This window comes from Eleutherodactylus coqui, chromosome 7 (assembly GCF_035609145.1).
Source record: "Eleutherodactylus coqui strain aEleCoq1 chromosome 7, aEleCoq1.hap1, whole genome shotgun sequence".
NCBI lineage: Eukaryota > Metazoa > Chordata > Amphibia > Anura > Eleutherodactylidae > Eleutherodactylus > Eleutherodactylus coqui.
In genome coordinates this window covers 102,642,271-102,665,054 of record NC_089843.1, presented here as the reverse complement: position 1 = coordinate 102,665,054, position 22,784 = coordinate 102,642,271, and the positions used below count along the sequence as shown (strand labels likewise).

At 40.5% G+C, this 22,784-nt stretch overlaps 1 protein-coding gene across 1 annotated transcript in view; it reads left to right on the top strand.

Moving 5' to 3' along the window:
* Positions 1–22,784, top strand: part of LOC136573254 (teneurin-3-like) — a 447,176-nt gene that overhangs the window by 259,297 nt on the left and 165,095 nt on the right. The window contains exon 4 of the mRNA XM_066574553.1: positions 18,758–19,055. Coding sequence (XP_066430650.1) covers positions 18,824–19,055 — 232 coding nt within the window. The 5' untranslated portion in view covers positions 18,758–18,823. The remainder of the gene's footprint in view (positions 1–18,757; positions 19,056–22,784) is intronic.

Genomic DNA, 22,784 nt, shown 5'->3' with positions numbered 1-22,784 from the left:
AGCCCTCAAAAATAGTGCCATGATTATTTGCCTACTAAACTGTGTCTGTGGTACATCCTTAACAAGCAGCCTATAATACCGTAAATCTATACAATAGTATTGCATTATATTATATAAGTGATCAAATGATCATAAGTTCAAGTCACCTATGGGGATGAAAGACATGGTCAAAATAATTAAAATAAATACTTTTTGCCAACGGAAAACTGAGATCACTTAGTACAGAGGCAGTCAGGACGGACGTGTGAGCTTGATATACAGGTGGCTAGACACAGGAACAGACAGAAATGAGAAGTAACTGAGTGCTCTGAACCTCTCAGAAAGAACCCACTTAACAGTGGAGCACCTGTCCTGAAAGGGATGACCCCACTAATCCACAAGGACAGGTTCAAGGGTCTGGGGGGAACCAGAGTACAAAAAACCAAGGAACAAACAGAGGCTGACAATAACTAAAAGACAAAAACAACAGCATACCAGACAAACAGATACAACAGAGAACAAACTCAAACACAGGAGCTAGCTACACAAGAGCACTGCGCAAGCTGACTTGATCAAGGAACACTGCAAGTAATCGGCAATTATATAGGGAAAAGGGAAAAGCTGATTGGCTGAAAGAACTGTCAATCAACAGTCACTACCTCAGCTAACAGCTGCAGGACTAATTAACCTGAACTGGTCAGGACAGGAGATGTTAACTAGAGCTAGCCAGGATAGAACAAAGTAGCAAATATGTGCTGGCAGAGACTCGACAATGTGCTGGCTGTAACGGGATACCAGGCTTAAATCTGTATATGCATCCTCCCTACACTAATACCAGGCATGCTCTCTCACACGGTGTATATCAATCGGGTTTGTCTGAGGCCAGTCTACTTGCAATTTGATGTTCTCAAACTCCTCAATTTCCTGATCCTTTACTATGTTGTGCAGTTCCGTGCTGTCACTGTCCCCTGGATGGCTCATCTCAGCCAGACCCCGGTGTCCTCTTAGATGGTCCAACTACAGTGACTCCATCAGTCCCACAGTTGATTGCACCTTGCATGCTCAGCAACAACTATGTAGGAGCTCTTCTGTAGCTCCAGATTGTTCAGCCCCGGGTCATCAGGGCTGGCAGCGTCCCTGGTCACCCCCAGCATGGGGACATGGCCTCCGCCACTTCCTCTGCTGGTTGTGCTGTCTCACACTACTGCTATTGCTCTGCTGTGTCACACAAACACAAAATGGCACCAGACACCCATTTACAGGGCTTTCTACAAGATGGCCGCTGACCCTCCACCACTTGTCACATGGGGCTGCAAGCCAATCGGAGACCTTTCAAGAAGGAATAGTCTATATTTGTATTGGAGCTCCCTCTTGTGGCCAGCTTTAATAATGCAGCCTGTTTCTTAAATTTAAACCTCTGTCTTGGGTGTCACAGGTCATAATCACAGTAAACAGGACTTTGCTCCAGAGCTACAATGAGTTGCTGTAATCCATAAAAGCAAGTTACTGCACACTCATCGTAAAAAAAATTAAAGTGAGATTGCCAGAACTGCAGAATGTGACCTGGACACAGGAGCATCAATGACTCTTGGACATGAAAGATCACTTGTATTAATTGGCAGTCCACAGTGGCAGCTGCTGAATATTTAGCAACTTTTCAACCTGGCTCCTAAAATGAGGTTTTGAGCTGGAACCAAACAATATGGAGAACTCCTTTAATTGCTGTGATGATAGTCTTCATAGAATCAGTAAAATCAGAAGCAATTATAGTAGATCTCTCACTTGAATATTCTGCCCTATGTAAGGGCAGCATTTAACAGAGACGGATCCGCTGTTCTATTATCCCATAGAGCACAACAAAATATTGCACCATTTTGCCAATAGGGTCAATTAGAGAATCACAGTGATTGATGGCTGAGTGCTGTCCTCGGTGCAAGGAGGGCAGTAAGAATTGAGGGTGAAGTTCCCTGATGGATACATTGAACTCATAACTCGGAAACTGCTGTATTCTTTGATCACTCCTATTAGGGTTTTCTGTCCGGTTTGGGCTAATAGAAGAGTGGACCTTGCTTTGTAATATCTCACCCTTACATAGAACAGCATATTCCAGTGATAGACCTGTTGTAAAAGCTTTTAACTAGTGTCGAGTGAATCAAACCAGTAGAACTCTGTTTCTAGTCGAACTTTGCTAAAAGTTTGGTCTGGCATGAATCTAAACTGAGCTTTATGCAAAATTCTACCTGAAACCGGGTTTTACTGGTTCGTTTCGCTCAACACCAGTCTTGAACACTAGTATATTACACCATCTGAGGGTGTGTTCACATGAGCATGCGTTCACGCGTACATACGCGCGCAGAAAAATGCGTGCCTATTAAAATCATGTTTTTCCTGTTAAGTGTTCATATGTCTGTGTTTTTCCTGCATGCCAACTCGCGCACCACAGGAAAAAGGGGATGCGTGGCTGTTTGGTCCGTACTGCGCTGATCTTTATATTGGCTCCTATGGGACACGCAGCACAGGAGTCCGGCTATAATGGTAGCTAAAAACACATATATCGCACAACCAAACACACTCTGAATGACGCATTGTGTTTGTTTGAGATAACACAAACACTGTGCCGGAACAATAGGGCCAAACGGTTATAATTAAACAGATTTTTGAAAAAAGGGAAAACTGTGTGCATGTGTTCACAATTGCCAATAGGCTCTGTAGTGGGAAATGAATTTAAATAAACCATAGATGAAAAAAAGAAAAAAAAACATTTAGGGGTGACAAACCAAAACAAAAGGAACATAAAAAAAACAAAAACCACTAAATGCAAGAAAAGCAAAGTATATGCAGGCTGCAACATACATTCACACAGCCAGTTGAGGTGGAGAATAGAATATAAAAATATAATTATTATCACTTAAGGGTTTTGGGTAAAGGAAAAAGTTAGTAATAAAAGAATTGCTGTGGCGGCAATAAAATCCTGACGCTCAGAACTATCAATGCCTAACTATTGGCGCCGTGCATATTTCCTGGTATGCTGATAGAATGCAAGGTATGGAGCGCATCTATGTGCGCTCCACGCCGCCAAAATTCAACGTTCTTACACGCATATAACAAACACGGACCTTTGTTCACGCGTATTTTTGCACGTCCGTGCGCGCGTATTAACGCATACGCACATGCTCGTGTGAACGCACCCTCAGAGCCATAAAAACCCTGTGTAACACTCTCAGGCCTTAGTCAGACGGGCGTTTTTTCGCGCGATTTGCGCATGCGTCTGGCGACTTTTTAAAACCATTGCTTTGCAATGGTATCGGACACATGAGCGCTTTTTATGCGCTCGTCCGATAAATTCTAGAACAGAAATCGCACATCGCACCTATCTGCAATCTGCGATTCCTGTTCTCTTCTCTATATGCACCCAATGGGGCCGGCGGCAGCAGCGCCGACCCCATTGAGAACATATAGAAGACAAATCATTCTTCTCTGCCACAGCTGTAACAGCTGTGGAAGAGAAGAACGATGTTTGCCCATTGAATTCAATGGAGCCGGCAATACAGCCGGCTCCATTGAAAGCAATGGGCTGCTGGCGTGCGCGGGATGAATTGTCGGGAAGGGCTTAAATATATAAGCCCTTCCCGACAATTCATCCTGCGCTCGCCCGCAGCGCATTGCTTTCAATAGAGCCGGCTGTATTGCCGGCTCCATTGAATTCAATGCGCTGGACAGCTCCAGCCCGTTTCTAATGAAACGCGGCTAGGAGCAGATTTTTCAGGCGATTTTTTTGGCCCCGGTCACACGATTTGCGGATGCGCATCCATCATGCGATCCGCAAATCGCGCGAAAAAAGGCCCGTGTGACTAAGGCCTCAGAGTGTTATATAGGGCTTTTACGGCTCTTAGATAGTTTTTTACCCCAATTTTAGCTGCTTTGTTGAACTTCCAGTCCAGTTCGAAGGAAAGTAGACCAAACCAAACTTTTTGCAAAGTTTGGTTAGTAGGCTGAGTCAAACTTTTGAAAAGTTTGCTCATCACCACTACTATTAACTATTAATGTCAGCCACCCTTTTAAGGTAAAATGTGTTGCTGGGGCCTACAGTTGAAGTGTCATTCCCTTTTCATCAATGCCTAACTTCACCCTGTGCCCAACAGCCTATACTAAAGATAAGTTTATAGATTTTCTTTATTATGTCCAAGTGCTAATCAGAACCTCATAACTATATACACACAGGCTTTTTTTTAAAATTTCATGGAAATGAAACCACATTGTTACTAAAACGTAATTTATTACAGGTCACTACTAACTTAGTAATGAAATTGGAAATATAAGAAATAGAGTGCAAGTTAATCAGTGCTTTGCCAGGTAGCAGCTGGCATTAAAATCAGGGCAAACTGCTAATTCTATTATAATTCACAGTGAAAGCTCAGCTTGATGCATATGAAAGGACCCACTTTGGGGAAAAAGGGGGTATATTTTCTTCTAGTCCATGTGCAAATCCCTCTCCCTGGAGCTCTGTGGCAATGTGTTTATTGAAACTCAGCCACTATTGCCATTTACTGTATTCTCTAAACAGATAGGTTTGTGCTGACTCCGTATTGCTTGTGCACACCTGCTCCAACTAATCATCGAGCCAAAGCGCGCTGGGGGAACAAAGACAAGGAATCACAAGACGCTAAGGTCACAGCAGTGTTTAACCCATTGCTTTAAGCAGCAGGGTGGAGGAAAGCTGTACTGAGCCCTTAACATAAGCCATCCATTTTTCTGCTACATCTTTCCTAGAAAGCATAGTAAGCAAACAGATGGTTTAATCATCCGACATCATTGTATACTGTACTGCACACGCTTTACGAATACTGTGTAATCACTCAGCGACTTTCTGTCAAACGAACATTTTAGATATCGTGTTCTTTGGCAGGATAGTGTATCGTTGCACAAGCAAATCCTCAAGAATAAAGCCAAACTCCAAAGTAGATCTGATGAGCGATTAGCGTTAACAGTCAGACACAGAGAGCATTAGAGAGTCAAGTCTACAGCAGCTATGAGCTGGTATAGATTTGTGCTTTCATTCATGCCAGTCTCTAACATAAATTATAGTACATTTGGCAGGCCATGGGTAGTCGCACCCCTTTTACTAGGCCCTATTCACTTTTTAGAAAAGTGGCAACGAAGAAGGGCAAAAGAATCACATGCATACATGATATTGTATGTTTTTATTCTTCTAAAACTCAAGATATATTGGTGACGACTTGCGTCTTAAAAAAAATCTACATCTAAATAAAATGCTATTGCTGTCAGACAGGCCTCTTTCACACTAGCATATATCGGCCCACCATTTTTACGGTCGGCCAATCTACACTATGATCTGATGCATTGGATTCCAATGCATCAGATCACATTGCCGTATTACCGCCATATAAAAGCCCCCAGCCGGGCCAATATAGTGCCGGGAGCTTTTACGTTGGGCCCAAAAGATAGTCCAGGAACTATCTTTTGGGCCGGAATACATCATCCGCTGCATGGGCTCCTATGGGAGCCAATGACAGCGGCCAGAGAAGAGAGGTAGGAGGGAGTTTAGCAGCGTGACTGCTAAACTCCCTCCCTCTTCTCTCCTCCTCTCTGGCTGTGGGGAGGAGGCGGGACAGGGGGAGGGGGGTGCTTAGCTCCGCTGATGTCCCGCCTCCTCCCATTGTAATCAGCTGGAGGGGAGGAGAGAAGAGGGAGGGAGTTTAGCAGTCATGCTGGGGGAGGGGAGGGAAAACGACATGGCGGCATATGTGCACTAGGGCCCATGTTATCTGAACGGGCGCACAAACGTTAGATTTGCGTACCCGTTCACGAGTTATTACGCCTTAGATGGTAGCGTATATCCGCCGGCTGTGAAAACGGCAGCCAATATACGCTCATGTGAAAGTGCCTTCATAGAAATAAAATAATTAAGCAATTTTGATACCTTTTAACGAGTAATCAAAGGAAATTATGTGATTTCATTAACCCTTTCAGGACCGTAATTAATTCAATTGAATATGAAAGAGTTCAAAACTATGGGACAAATTTGTCCTGTGGTCCTCAGATCACACCATGTCTCTATTAACAAACTTTTTTTTTTCTTTTTACCTAAATCTGCATGTAACACAACAGTTTTGATGCAAATCTTCGGGCAGATTTTGACATGGATTTCATGCCCCCCCTCCCCATTTAAGGAGGTGAAATCTGCTCTGGAGTCCATTGTATTTTTTCCCACAAGCTTTATTACTTCTATCCTACTTTATGATAAAACTTTGAGTCTCAGCCATAGAAATTTGCTCAGTCTGCTACTACTAATTACGGACTTGCCATCCAATATCTCTGGCATTTTTCCCTTTCACTTTACAATTTTTCCCACTTCCATTTATTAGATTACCATAATGTAGAATGTATATTATACACAGAATCAATCACATAATGCAAATATAATTCTATCTGTTTATGAGATCCGTAGCTACATTCCTATTCTATACATCAAAATTCATCCCACTTGGCAACATCTCCGCAGTGTCCATATATACCCTGCTCAGAGTTTGTTTGCAGTATGTTCATCTGTAGTTTTAGTCTTGATGAAATAAAGATTGTTTTTAATTATATTGAAGTGTCTGAGCCAACTTTCCTTTTTTGTTTGCAACTGTTTAACTTCTGATGCCCCCAGAATAGCAGGATTAGCAGAATTTCGTCAACTATTACTATTGCATTGACCATCGTTCAAATGACTTTGACCCCCAGCGTGATATGTTGGCCAATAATATGGAGGTGCTATAAGGGATACTGGGAGGGAAAGTTTATGATACATATATGATATGATATAAGATACATACATGCAGTATGGTCTATATATTTATGGATAAGAATGCAAATAAACAATTTAGCTGTGACCCTAGATATCAGCAGTTGATACATTCTAGCCGAGACAGAGATCAAAGATCATATATTACATAAAAGGTTTATCTATTAAATTATAAAACCCATTTAACAACTAATTATTTGCACTAAGCCTACATCCCAATCAGCAATACATAACACATCCCTTTGTAAATTTGAAAGCAACCAATTAGCCTAATGCTCTGTTCTTTAAAGTGCTACCCAGCTCTTTTGTGAATAAATGAGGTAAAATGCAGGGGATTAAAATAAATAAACTAATTTAAAGACCCTCTGCATTATTTAGCAAAGCAGCAGTGATGAATCAGAGCACGTAAAATGAGATGTATAATTGTGCTCTAATTTTACTGTATGAATGGAGTTTGTCTCTGCAGAGATATGTGTATGAAACCAATTAGTTTAATGCAGCTTTCTTAGAGCAATAATGGTAAATATGATAACATAAAATGCAAAACTATAGCATTTGGAAAATGGAAGAAGTCTGGGGAAAAAAACACATTAAATGAGGTATCATGATATTCATGAAAGTAGGTGAGGAGAGTCCGATTAAAGATCTGCAATCTATAACATAATGTAAAAATGTAGGCGGGCATCTCTTTGCCATGAACATTTTCTACATTCTGACGCTAAGCATCTTGATATTTTGGGACGTTCTATAGGATGTCTGGTAAAACCCAAGAAGTTTATGGAAACCTTTGTGCATGAAAAATCAATACACACATATCTTACTAAGTCCCTGCAAAAAGAAATTATGCACTTGTCGTTTTTGTTTGCATTGGATTTTCCATCTCATGCACTTAGAAAGCTTTAAACTTGGTTTGCAGGTCTCCTACATCAAAGTTTCTGGTCTCTCTCATGAACTTGCAGAAGCTCAGCTCCCCCTCCACTCTCTGCTCTCAGAGTCTGTGTGGCATAACTACACCCACTCAATACTACACAGCTATTGCTCAGCTTCTGTCTGAGTAGCTGCTTGTCCATTTCACCTCACTACTGATCAGAGCAGAAAATCTGAATTACAGCCCTCTGTAACAGTAGCTTTCTCTGCTCTTCTCTCTGTTCTCCCGATTTCCTTCATCATCCATCAGTCCTGTTATACAGCCCTCTGTAAAAGCTCACTGGAAAGGTAGTAAATGCACAATTACAACAGGGGAGCAGGTTAGGGGATGGGTTTAGAAACAGCCCGCCAATTTACTTTGACTCACAGAACTTGCTAAGATTTCAGTCCTTCAGTCTGCAGTGCCAATAGAAAAAAAAATACAAGCATTGAAATCAATCAGAAATTTTTACTGAAAACCAATTACAATTAGTTTTCATTTCTGAAAACACATTGATTTAAAAAAGAGTACAAAGGTGTATATAGTATCTAAGCCTGAAAAATGCAACCGAGGGAGTAGCTAAAGGCTCATGATGCTTGGTGCAAAACGTCACCTTGTACCGCTACCCCTATGCCTATGACTATCAGCTGCATTGCTACTGATGTTCTCTCTAAGCTATTGTAGCTAGTAGGCAAGACAATTGTGGGCCTGGGCACTGTCCCCTCTAAGCCGGGCAAAGCACAACCACATGAAATATATATTTATACACAAGCCACAATCAAGCAAAGTAATACTAAGGTTTTGTGTATCCGTAGCTATCTGCCACACCAACAATAACTTGAAAATTACGTATTATATAATAATGCAAAAAATATTACAGTTTATTGAGCACATAAATACAAGCATTACACTCATTGAAAACATTTAAATACATGGTTACTCCACTTTGTTCACCTGGTTGGTTCTCTCTGCAGCCATGTATTTGAGCCAGCTTCTCACAAGCTTTACTTCTTTCGGAGAAACTGTCACTTAATCAGATTTCTGCTGCCTGTTCTCCTAGTCACTTTGTAGTATTCTGTTGCTTGACCTGCATAGCTAAACATCCAAGGGTCCGGGTGCAAAAGTACAGCGTGTCCCCCTGTCCTTCATGGCTGCCGGCCATGGTTTGCCCAGAACATTCCATTGTTGGTGCTCTTAGGTGACCCATCGATGCAGCACGAGCAGGCAGGGACATTGCTAGTGTTTTAAAAGATCAGGTGTACAAAACCCGAAGCACATGTGTTACCCCATACATTAACAAACAAAAAAAAAGAATATATAGTGCAATTGCCTTCAGTGACCACAGGTGACGCCATCTCTAATTAGCATGGTCTTTTTTCTATTTTCTCCTCTAGACACTTTCTAGCCAACACTCAGCGCACTCTTCCCATCCTGCCACTGCTATCTCTTCTCAGTGTTCCCTGCACACTAGTAGTGCCTCCCTCTGCGACTGCCACAGCGCTAAAGTATTTAGAAAAAAGTGGAAATGTTCCAGCACATCTAAAATGTATAAAAAGTTTATTAAAAAATGTCAATATTCATAAAAACAACAATAGCGCTGTGAAGTAAGTCAGGACTTACACATTTCAAGCCTTAACCATAGCGTACACTACATGAAGGAAAACACATTTATAGTCATGGGGATATGACGTATCTACAGGAAGTCACTCCCATTATTGGATGAAGACAATGAATAAAACACTAATGAATTAGATCAGAGGGTAATGTTAAACCATCTGGGAACCTTGTTTGTATGACATATTCCAGTACTCCTCACAAGAAAGTAATTTCTTAAACCAGTCTCTGCCCCTTGCCAAGCAGGAAACACTTTCTATGCCAGTAAGTTTAAAGGAGTTTTCCCACAACTTAAAATTGCTTCACAGCCACTCTGTGCTTCCTGGTTGCTGCTGACCAGGACATGTGCTGCTGCAGCCAATCACTTGACACAGGAGTAACCTTCTATATAACCAGTGATTGGCCGCAGCAGTCACATATCCTGGTCAGCAGCAGCCAGGAAGGGTAGAGTGGTTGTGACGGAATTTTAAGTCATGGGAAAATCCCTTTAAGAATATATTCACACAGGGTGGAAACACTGAAATATCCGCTGCTGAAAACTCTGCAACATTTCTGCATAAAAACTTGCCTTTTTAACAAGCCTTGTAACAATGACTTGTAATATAAGCCAAAGTCAGAATCTTCTCCAAAAGGAAAAGACAAACCTTGCTCAGTATTTGGTCCTTACCAGAGTGCTGTAGTTTTGTTGGCTTGGCTAGGTGACAGGCCTTTGATGTGAGTCAGGAAGGTATGGTTTATCCTTAGGGGAGAGGACATAGTGAAAAAAAACTGTAAGGCCAGCCTTGCTCCTCTGCGAAATGTATGCAAATGAGAAGATGGTACAGTGCCTCTGCAGCACCACCTAGTGGAAGGCAGCATTCCTGCATGTCAATGTTTTTTTAAAAAGCCTTGTAACAATGACTGGGAATATAAGCCAAAAGGGAAATATAAACTGTACACATACAGCTATTTCATGGCTTTTGCCTCTCATTTTGCTAACTTACGCCAAGAATACTGATGGACCCTTGTAGACTGCACTATTCTTGCTGATAAAAATATCAGGATAAATGCCTGATTCCGGAGCAAGAACTCTCTATTTTACCTCCTTATGTCTCTGATTGCATACAGGGTCTCATAGATATTTTTGGTCGGATACCCAGTAGCTTTTAGCAGATGTCCTTGTAAGTATTACTAGCAGTATAACATAATGTTTCTCCATTGTAAAGTGCCTTTATCTTTTACTCTGTTCCCACCGAAAAAAGGATAAACCACCTAGCAATCACTGTATTATATCTTCCTTCATTACCTTTTTCCAGTGCGATATTTCTCTGACATTTAGTAGTGTCACTATTGGATAAAAACCACAACCTATTACAAATGAGTCTATACTATTTATTTCCCTTTTTCATTTTTTTATCATCCAAAGGGAATTACACAGCAAATTCTACTGAGTCAGAAGTTCTTGCCATTACATTTGGTTTATCTGGCCTACTGTAGCTCTGTAACTTTATGGGATTACTGTCTCTTTCTTCTACTCTCTTGTAATCTAAGCACATGGCATCAAAAACATAATTGATTATATTGTGCAGGACAGTATAGCTTTGATGTCAATCCAGTGTGGATGTGACGCAAAGAATTTAACATGCCATCTACAAACAGCTGTTGGAAGTATCTTTATTCACCTCTTTGCCACTCTTAATAAAAACTGATCATAACGCCTTTGAGACTTTTAATCCCATATATATGTATATATATATATATATATATATTTATCTCTCTCTCTCTCTCTCTATATATATATATATATATATATTTATCTCTCTCTCTCTCTCTCTCTCTCTATATATATATATATATATATATATATATATATATATATATATATATTTATCTCTCTCTCTCTCTCTCTCTCTATATATATATATATATATCTATATATATATATCTATATATATAGATATATATATATAGATAGATAGATTTCTCTCTCTATATATATATATATATATATATTTATCTCTCTCTATATATATATATATAGATAGATATATATATATCTATATATATAGATATATATATATAGATAGATAGATTTCTCTCTCTCTCTCTCTATATATATATATATATATATATAGATCTGTGTTCAGACTATTTATCTACATCATAAAGTGCTTTAGGAAACATTTAGTAACTATAGGAATAGTCTGTTATGTACTACTAAATTAAATGGGTCGCATTAGCAAGCACGCCCCCGTGACAGCTGCGAGCTGCAGTGAAGGGGTTAATTCCGCATTGGTATTTGTGTAAAGAACACCTGGGGCTACGTGTGCATTTGTGTGCAATAAATTGAGCAATTAGCCTTTCAATTGAATCTGGAGGAGGATAACAACCAGCGATTAAAAGATTTAATACGTGTTAAGTGGTTTCTAAAGAATAGTCGGACGTATTTTGTAAATGAAATAAATACTGGTGAAATAGTGTAACATAAATTAAGCGCAGTGTGGATATATTAAAAAATACATCGGGAAAGTAAACACTGCATTAATGACATGGCCGTAAAATAATGGTTAAAATCATTAGCGCGCGCCTGTAGTATGTTCCAGCGGCTTTCTGTGGAGAAGGTGGCTTTATATGGATATAAACAGTGATTACGCCATGTATACCACGGGAAGCGTTCTGTAACAGTTGGCCTGTAACTTTTAGTATGCAGAATAACACTTTGTCATGGTTGTTCTACAACTTGGATGGATATAGGGATTATTATGGTAGTTGATAACAATGCTGTGAACAATCATATATGTGCTGCTTCTGTGCTTTAATGAACAGACTCCACGTAGACAAACTAGAGATTTACGAAGGGCTGTATGCCGGAATTTCGGTGTACGGAAGTCACATATGTATGTGCAAGTTAGTGGCGTACAGATGAAGCCCCATAACAAAAACTTAAATGGACCCCCTATTATGTAGGGCCTGGTGTTTGTTTCTCATTCCATACCCTTGGGATAATTCTTCACTTTATAGTTTGCTAACAATGTAGTTTCTTATTGGAGGGGGTCCTGCATACTTTTCGTTACCTGGTAGCTAAAGGGATGGTGCAACCAAAACTGGGACCCCCTCTTTTCAAGGGCTTGCCTCTATGGTGCATCCACCCTGGTGCAAACCGTTCTTCAGGTTCCAACGTTTTATCCTTTTCCATCACTTCTGCTACTTTTCTAAATAATTCTTAGGGTTTGTCAGATGGGGGCGGATCACCAACTATGGTAAATTACATTGTGAATCTATACCAATTTATAGCTGGTATAGAGGTGACTTTCTATGCACGGAAGGCCAGAGATGCAATACATTATCAACAGCCATGCACCTCTTAATAAATGTTTTGAATTTCTCTAGCACAATTTAGATTAAGGCTCTTGTATAAAGCACCAGTCTAGGTAAATTCCCCTCGGCGGTTTCCGGTATCTGTTCTCACACTTCATAAGCCAGGTATTTGTAGTGGCAACCAAAGGAGTATTCTTTAACACCTTCCTACCCCATGAGCTGCATGTACAACATGGGAAAGAAGCATTTAGGGTAAACTGGCAAAAATGTCCAGCATGTAGATGGTGTGGGCTCAGGAGCCGAGTCCATGCCATCCATAAAGGGAGCTGGCTATAACTGACAGCCAGAATACTTCTGCCAAAGCAGAGATCAGAGATAATACTGATCCCCGCAGTCCACAATCAGTGTTAATTGTGGCCTGTGACATCATTGGCTATATATCATTCAATCATGGAGGGCTGGTAGGTTGCCATGGCAACTGGACGATTAACAATGGCCATTAGGTTTGTCATGGTAAAGGAAGAATACTCACCAATACAGAAGTACTGTAGTATATTATCTGAACAATCATGGGATCATAGGCTCAAGTCTCTTAGCAGGACAGGAGAAAAGGTTAAAAAAAAAAAAAACTGAAAAAAAATCTAGAAATACAAAAACATTTTTGGCGAAGTTGCAAAAATAAAATATTTGTTTGGTATCATTGCATCTGTAATGACCTGCACAATAATTTAGACACATTTTTTATCTCACAGTGCAAATAATGTGAAAAAAGCACAAAAAGAGCCAACATGCTGTTTATGCTTATTTCACCTTCCAAGAAGTGCAGTAAAAGTGATCGAAAAAGTTGTATGTATTCCAAAATGGTACCAATAAAAACTACAGCTCATCACAAAAAAATAAGCCCTCACACAGATCAATTAATGGAAAAATAAAAAAAGTTATGGGTATTTGAACACCAAGTATAAATAGTTTTCCTTAAACAGGGCTTTATAGTATGAAAGTGGAAAAATCTACAAAAATTATTATTTTGGTATTGTAGCTAGAGATAAGCGAGCACCAAACTGCTCGGGTGCTCGTTATTCGAGTCGAGCTTTTCGTAATATTCGAGAGCTCTATTTGAGTAAAGAACCCCATTGAAGTCAATAAGAGACCCGAGCATTTTTGTAATGGACCCGCCGGGTATCTGTTGGTCTCTCTCTCTCTCTCTTTCTCTCTCTCTCTCTCTTTCTCTTTCTCTCTCTCTCTCTCTCTCTCTCTCTCTCTCTCGGGAGGGGTCAAACACAGTGTGGTACTCGCTTGACTAATGAGCACCATCGAATATGCTAATATTCGAACGAGCATCAAGCTCGGACGAGCATGTTCGCTCATCTCTAATTGTAGCAATTGGAAAAACTTCACGTTTTAGTGGTATTTTTATAGGCCTTAAAAAAAATCGCAGCAGACAAATGTTAACGATTCGTCAATAGGAAGTTATGAAGTCCATTACAAATAGTGGATTTTTGGGGTGTTTCTGTCTTCACTTGTCATGCATTTCTTGAGTCAGTGGCGTTTTTTTAAAAAACTGGATCGGGCTGTAGGTTTGGTGTCTTTTCCAGTATTTTTTGCATAGACTTCTCTATGGCATATAAAAAATGCCAGAAAAAAGCATGCAATAAATGTTTGAACTTAAAAAAGCCTGTAAGTAACACATGCACCAGTTAAAAGAGCTGGTCTTTTATGTGCATTTTTAGGGTAAATAGCACCCCTGAACTTGTTAGCATGAAGGAAGCCTCATAGGCTGTTTTGTTGGTTTTTTTGTTGAAGCTTGCCATGATAGATACTGTATGTGTGATTGGCATAGCATCACATATTTAATGGGTTCAGTGGTACAAGGCTATCTTGAAGTTAGAGTTCACTGTGCACAATGCTGATTGCAAGTGTGCAGAAAAAGTCATTGCCTTAAATCCATTGCTTTGAGGCATGTTCATTTTCTATGCATCCAGCTGACCTGGTAACATCATTTATATTATATGATATTCATAAACTTGCTTCAGCAAGGTAACTGCAGCATATTACACATTTCCAGCAGCATTTTTATTGAAAATTGTTCTGATTTGCACTTTATCACTCTAGATACTTCTTTTATATTATTTTATGTTTAGGCCATCTTTCCTAAGTGAATACACCTTATAGAAAAATCACATGCGGAAGACCTGTAAAGTAACCTTACTTTGTTACATTAGTGCTCCACGGAAGGATTTGCAATACCAAGCATTTTTTTTTATACCCTTAACCTTCCGGAAATTTTGATAAGGATTCTAATTTCACATAATACAAATTCCATATATTATGGCAACATGCTAGCAAAACCCTTGAAAAGCTGCAGTGCACATCACAACCACTAGGTGGCCACACATAGAAAAATATAACATCTACATCTCCCAACACAGTATCACAAAATCATGATTTTGTTCCCCAAAGCTTGTCATCTTGCACCACACATCGCATGATATGTCAAGCCAAGGAGGTGAGGAAGGACCCATCTGAATGTAAAAAGCTGGACAGTCACATGAGGTAGTCCTTGGCTGACTGCTTGACTTCCAAAATCCAATCTCACCCTATTTCAATGAGAGGGAAATAAGCCACTCCTACACTTTGAAATTCAACATGACCCATTCTTCTTTCATCCAGTACCTGTCGTTTGGGGATAGTCCGGAGTGTAGGTTCTATCTAATGTGTAAGGCCAGTTTAAATGGTACCAAACATTTCATAACATTTTTAATATGTCATAGTTGAATATTAGAAGTTTTGATTGGTGGAGGTCCAGATGCTGAGAATCCCTCTGATCGATTGCTAAAACGAAGAAGCAGAAGTGCTCAGCTGTGCCTCTTCAATTCTGATTGGCTCTACTCGAAGGGTGGAGCAAGCGGTGTATGAGGTCCTAGAAAGTATGTGTCATCAATCAGAAACAAAGGAGCGCAGTGCTCAGCTTGGTGCTTCTGCTCCATCAATATGAAATAACTGTTGTCATTTAAGCTTTAGAACTCAAACAAATCTTGCTGAATTGGAGGAATACTCGTAAATGTTAGTAAAACTTTGAAGATCAAGCTTAATTTCCTTTGCATAATATTAGTATACCTCAGTTAAATTACCACCAGCTTTATGGAACAAGACATGTAGCACTTGGCGTCTCTTACTCACCACTTGAAGAGTGTATTTTGTTTCAGCTTTACTATACAGCACATTCCATCACGATCTGTGCGTGGTATCGTTCCCAAGATGTGGAACGCATGGATGGATTTCAAGTAAATCACTGTTTGCATATTTATATCAGTGATCTTTTCTAACGTAGTTATATAAACATATCTTTCACTTCCGTAAGTCATAGACAGCAATATTTTATGGATAACTTCACCTCTCTTATACTAATCATCAAGGGTTCAATTATCAAAGTGTCTATCTTCCTAAACTGTGACTATTACAGAGGGTCTTCTATGTTTTGTTATAAACAAAGGGCACCGTTAAGTAGTTGCAACATTATAACATGCACTGTGTATCATCCCATTACACTAATTAAAAAAAAATCTGAAAACAGTCTATTACTTAACGTGTTTAAAGACAACTTGCCTGTCTTTTTTACTATATTCACAAAAAAATAGCATTTTTTACAATGCCCACTGATCATTATAATATGCTAAATATCCATTTACACTGGCAGATTTTCTGCTAGGAAGGAGCCCAGTCAAAATTTGTGCAGGTCAATCAGGGCTCGCTCAACTCTTTTTACATGGGCAGATTGGCACTACTGTATGTTCTTGAATGATTGTCAGTATGATGGCTTGGTCACATAGTGTTCCATTGTTGTGGGCAACACATTGCTGTTTACACAAGGTGATTGTTATGCCCATGCAAGGCGCAACCATAGAGGCATGCACGGATGTAAATACAATGTCCTCAAAGGACGAAAACACATATAAAGTACAAATATGAACAACACAAAAAAGTATAAAGAAATTAAAATAGGAAAAAGAGGAAAACTGACTATAGCTCACTAGTACAAGAGATCCCTGTCTATGTGCGGGGTTATCACCCTGATGAGGGCGACCCCATGTCAGGAACCTGGCATGATCCTAACTCTCCCTTGTTGGTAACAGGGAAAGTGGCAAAGGACAGATGAAATCTAAATGTAGAAACCACAGAGGCACAGGATTAAGACGTAACCACACCCCAGATAAACAGAAAATGAACAGCACACTTAGCTTAACTTGATACTGCTGTAAAGCTGATCTCTTGAACTGCTGATAAAGCAACTAATCCAAGATGGATGTGCATATGATCATGTAAAAAAACATATACATACAATGACAAAATAAAAACAAATAAAAAAGAGCATATTCCAGGAACCAAGACAACACGTTTTTTTATATTTAGTGGGTCAATTGATGATATCTACACTGTAAGGACTTGGGGATGTCAGCTCCTGAGTAAGATGGTTGGCAGAAGAGATAAGCAAACTTTTCAAAAGTTCTGTTCAGCCGATTCACCAAAACGTTCCATCTAGTCTGAATTAATTTGAACGGGAAGTTTATAAAAACCCTAAAACTAGTATTGAACACTGCCTAGGAGCCCTGAGGTGGTCTTGGGTTCAGGCCTTGCAGTGCTGGTCTTGGGTTCAAATCTAACCAAGGACAACATCTGCATGGAGTCCTCCAAGGTCCTAGGTCAGTTTTTGCTGCAAGGCAACAGTGCTAATCACTGAGCTACATCCACTAAACCACCACCACCGTGACCATGCTCTTACACAGTGTTCAATACACGTTTTAGTGTTTTTTACGAACTTCCAGTTTGACCAAAACAAATTGCCTAAGATTTGGGTTCTGACTGAACTAAATTTTTAGGTAAAGCTTGACCTGAATGCTCATCTCAGATTGGTACATTCAGAAATCCACTTCCAGACCATGGATTTGGTTCATATCTGGTTTTCTTCAATTGTATTATCTCCACAGTAAACACAGCACTTTATAACACAGTGCAACAACAATATAAACCTGTGCCATGCGGCCTTTAACTTACATTGGCATCCTGTGCTAAACTAGGTACTAGGTCTACCACCTGGTACCTCAACATCACATATAAGGTATGTTTCATACCTTTTTTGGGCCACTGCCACTGTAGCAGGGCTTCCACAAGCCATTACTTTGCTATTTCTCCATAGAGCCATTATGGGATAAGCTCAGCTCTTTTTATGAAGCCGTCTTATCTGGTTGCTAATTACCCTAAATTCACAGAATGCCATTTCCCTACTGATCATTTTTTCCATTTTGGCCCGCTAGGGGTGCAAACACTACACTACAGTGACCTCTGTGCCACAGCATACAGAGTTGTGTTGCCAGAACCATGTCTTTCAATACTATGAATGGAAACAAGAAGCAGTGTTTGTAGCTGTGGTCTCTGGGATTGAGACCTTTGACACAATGCATATATTGGATTCTCTCAGTTTATCCTGAGCTCATACTATATTCAGGGGCGTAGCTAAAGGCTCATGGGCCTGGGTGCAAAAGTTTATCTTGGGGTCCGCCAACTTCTCTAAACCCCTTAACACAGAGGCGTAACTTGAAGCTCCCGGGCCCCGATGCAAAACCTGTAACAGGGCCCCCAACTAGAATGCTTTATTCATAGTACTGGGCTCCCTATATGGAGAGGAGAGGCTTTATGGGCCCCCTAAGGCTCCGTGCCTGGGTGCAACCGCATCTCTTATAGTTACGCCAGTGGTTTTATTTATACTCAATCAGTAAGAACCTATAAATTATTTCTTAGCAAAAAAAATCCAAATACCTCAGCCTTTCCATACAAATGCTGAACATCAGCTTTAAATATCTTTTTCTATTTATTCCAGACATGCCTATCTGCTTTAACTCTTTATATGCCTGGCCTCCTTTTCTGTAATGGTTGCAGTGCCCAATGTTTGTTCTTTTTCCCCTTTTGTATTGTCGTACTAAAACCTTCTTTTTCATCTCTCAATCGTAAGCGCTGTGTATCATGTCAGGCCGATCATAGCGGGCAGTCATTTTCTATGGGATCCCAAAACATCACAACAGTTTGTATATGGCAACCATAGTCATTTAATTTGTTACTTTATTGAGTATCTATTTGCCTTTGTGTCCCCTGTATAGGCAAATCAAGTGTGTGAAGCAATTTTCAAGTAAGTTGGACTGTTGTGGGCACAGAATGAACTTAATATGGATGTAAAAGAACGTAGGCCTTATTGTTCCTTGACAAAGAGCCGGCGAGACAAAGAAAGACGTTACACAAATTCTTCGGTGGACAATGATGACTGTAGAGTGCCTACACAAAAATCGTACAGCTCAAGTGAAACCCTGAAAGCTTTTGATCATGATTCTTCACGGCTGCTCTATGGAAACCGGGTGAAAGACCTGGTTCACAGAGAAGCAGATGAATATACCAGACAAGGTACGTTTCTATATGTGTCATGTATATTTATATACTATTAATTTAGCACCGGGGGAGCAACCTTGACCATTGCACAAGAAATATAAAACATATTTGGCTTTTTAAAAAATCCACATGACTGCAAAAAGAAGATCTTTAAAACTTTTCTGATGGCGCTAGACAATATGTTCTGCAAAGAAATAAAATGTGCATGACTTACTGTGTGCCAGATGATAGCAAGCAGTAGAACACTGTAATACGGCAAATCATTTCTTCTCTGCAATGCATTAGTCTAACCAGATACACTAGGTGTTATATGTTAACATGGACATTTCAAATGTTATATCTTGTTTTGTAATCTTTTATGGTTTTCTTTGTAAGAGTAAGTACAGGATGTGCAGCCATATTGGATGCGGAATTAAACAGAGTATTATGGCCCGTGAAAACAGTCTTATGCTTGGTTTACATGGGACGAATGTCCAACACTCGTCCCTGTGTGTCCTCGCTCACAGAGCAGCCAGCAGGGTAGTGGGGAGGCTGCAGGAGATTTCACTCCTCACTCTCCCCCGCCCCTCTCATTGACATAACATAGCAGCCGTTCAGTACTGAACAGATGCTATTTACACTGAATGATGACCGATCAGCTGATCGTCCATCGTTTATGCTGTATACATGATGGACGATCAGCTGATCAGTCATCGTTCAGTGTAAATAGCAGCCGTTCACTACTGAATGGCCGCTATGTTATGTCAATGGAGAGGGGTGGGGGAGAGTGAGGAGTTAAATCTCCTGCAGCCTCCCCGCTGATAGCTAATGATACTAGCTCCCATGCCAGTGCATGAGAGTGAGTATGTGCAGGGACGAGTGTCGGGCATCGTTTGTCCAACATTCATCCCGTGTAAATCACACATATTACACTTAAGAGTAAATAGCTTTCTCTTGGGTCTGTTTTCTGTGTAATCACTTACAGGGATTGTATTGTTTAAATGCCCATTTCTAAATACCCTGTTAGTTAGGTTTCACCAAGTCTTTGGAGAAAATATCACTTTTTGCGTATTGATGCAGTGGCTTTTTTTAGGCAAAAGACTCTTCAAAAAATCTTTGCTGTAGGTCAGTAGTAGAGATGAGCGAGCGTACTCGGAAAAGCACTACTCGCTCGAGTAATTTGCTTTATCCGAGTATCGCTGTGCTCGTCCCTGAAGATTCGGGTGCCGCTGCGGCTGACAGGTGAGTCGCAGCGGGGAGCAGGGGAGAGCGGGCAGGAGAGAGGGAGAGAAAGATCTTACCTCCGTTCCTCCCCGCTCTCCCCTGCAGCTCCCCGCTCCGTGCCGGCACCCGAATCTTCAGGGACGAGCACAGCGATACTCGGATAAAGCCAATTACTCGAGCGAGTAGTGCTTTTCCGAGTACGCTCGCTCATCTCTAGTCAGTAGTAAAATATGAAATACCTTGTAAGGGTGGCTTCACATGAGCATTTGCGCAATTTCATATGCCTCAACGTGACGTATTTGAGCAATGGAGGAGGTAGATTTGTGCGCACAGGGCCTGTTCACAAGTGCGAGTGACACCCCCCCACCCTGATTGAAAAGGCTATTTAGCCTAATAAGGTCTCAACGTGTTCTGTTTTTCACAGAATTGTGCCTTTTGCACATGTGCACGTGTATTTACACACCTCGCATAGACTTTTATGGGGGCCTTTGCTACGCAATACGCAGAAAGATAGAGCAGGACGTATTTTTTTGCGTGTGCATGTAATGCTTGAGAACAAACCCGTTAACATTAATCTGCTCTGTTCTCTGCACATTGCTTACGTATATTTATACATGCAAAATCTCACGCAAATACGATCTGAAGCTGCATTAGCAATGTTTTTTGTAGTGGCACTTTTTCCTCACTTTCACTGCCTTTTTGAGGGCATAAGGGCTATTTCACACACGCAGTGTTTTCATGCAGAATAGGCACGTCAAAAAATCGCAGCTAACTCTGTGAAAAATAGCGTGAACGTGCGATTTCCAGTTATCAAGTGCCGAGCTTAATTAGTGGTGAAATTGCCCATTCACACGATTGGTAGCGGCATGTTACGTGTTAATCCAGCTCCCATAGGAGTCTATGGAGACTCACCAAAGGCAGGTCACGTCCTATCTTATCTCACAGCACGGACCTTAGATGCAGGCATTGTAGCCACACACGTCCTATCTTATCTCACAGCATGGACCTTAGATGCGGGCATTGTAGCCACACACGTCCTATCTTTGGAAGGTGCCAGTTTTTTGTGCGTCTAAAATTCCTTCATCTGAACGCCTGTATAGGAAACCATTGGTTCTAGTAGATGTGATTTTTTTTCTATTCTGCACGAAAAAGACCCCCTTGTGAACGAGCCATAAAAGTGTCTTTTAAATCACAGTACGCTCTGCGTCTAGAATTTTTCCTGCAGTTTTTCCATAGGCTTCTGGATAGAAAAAAAAAACAAGAAAAAATGCATGAGTGACAAAAAACCTTACACAAAAATGGCACCAGTAAAAATGAAGACATCATTCAAAAAATACATGCGATTTCTCTGGTGTTTTTTTTTTTTTAACTGAAAGCATTAGCATTTTTTTCAACCAAACAACCTGCAGAAACCAAGATTTTCTGAATGAAGCCCCAGGGTGATCTCGCACATGGTGGGAAAATCCACCACTGAAAATTCTGCACCAAAATTCCCAGGTCTAAAATGCAAATTTTGCTGTGGGAGTGCTGCTATTTTGTCCTCTGCAAATCGCCAGCTGTTACTCCACATCAAAATCAGCATGTTAAGGGCTTATTTACACTAGCGTATATAGGCCGGCCAATATACGCTTCCATCTGAGCAGTCTCCCCTTCCCTCACCCTCACTGTCTCTATGCTTCTCTCTTCCCCTTCGAGCGGTTGGCAATGGGGGTTGGCGGGATGGGGTGGAGCTAAGCTCCCGCCCCTTGTCCATAGTCAGCAATGGGAGTGTGCGGGACAGAGCGGAGAACAGATGGAAGCTTATATCAGCTAGCCGTGAAAACGCTCTTGTAAATAAGCCCTATACGGCAGATTGCGTGGAGGAATTTGGAGTGATAGATTTTTCCATGATGCATGAAAACAGATTTAGGGTCTTTTCTATGGACTGAGTGTTGGGAGAAAAGTCACTGCCACAGTTGGAATCAGCAAGAAGGATAAATACAAGACCTGCTTTTATTTTTTCCATTTCTGTTAAAACCACTTCTGAGTTTGGCTCAAAAAACTGCATCAAAAACAGTCACAAAAATTGTAAGAAATTGTAAAACTGTAAAAAACAAACCTGTGTGAAACCAGTATTCAATAGAGGAGGGTCCGTCATTTATTACACAGATTGTAGATCCACTAGAAAGGGTGTCTGGCTCTAGAAGACCCAGCATATCCATGCATTACACTGACAGCCCATTGATTTCAATGTCATCTTTGAATTAGCTTCTCAGCAACTGTAAAACTTTTTATTGATAGAACATACTGACAAAATAATAGTTGGTCTTCAGTTTCTGGGAAGCTAAATAAAAATTACAGCCAATCTTCCATTTGTCCATTTTGCACAGGTGAAGACTGCAACAAACCAAGAGAATGTAACCAAAAATTCTTCAATCTCTATTATATAGCCATTTTAGGTTTGGGGTGGAAATGCTCTGATTTTGTGACACATGTGAATGAGTTGTCCACTATTTATGTAAACTAAAGTGGTCACAGAATGCACAAACAAAGCAATACATG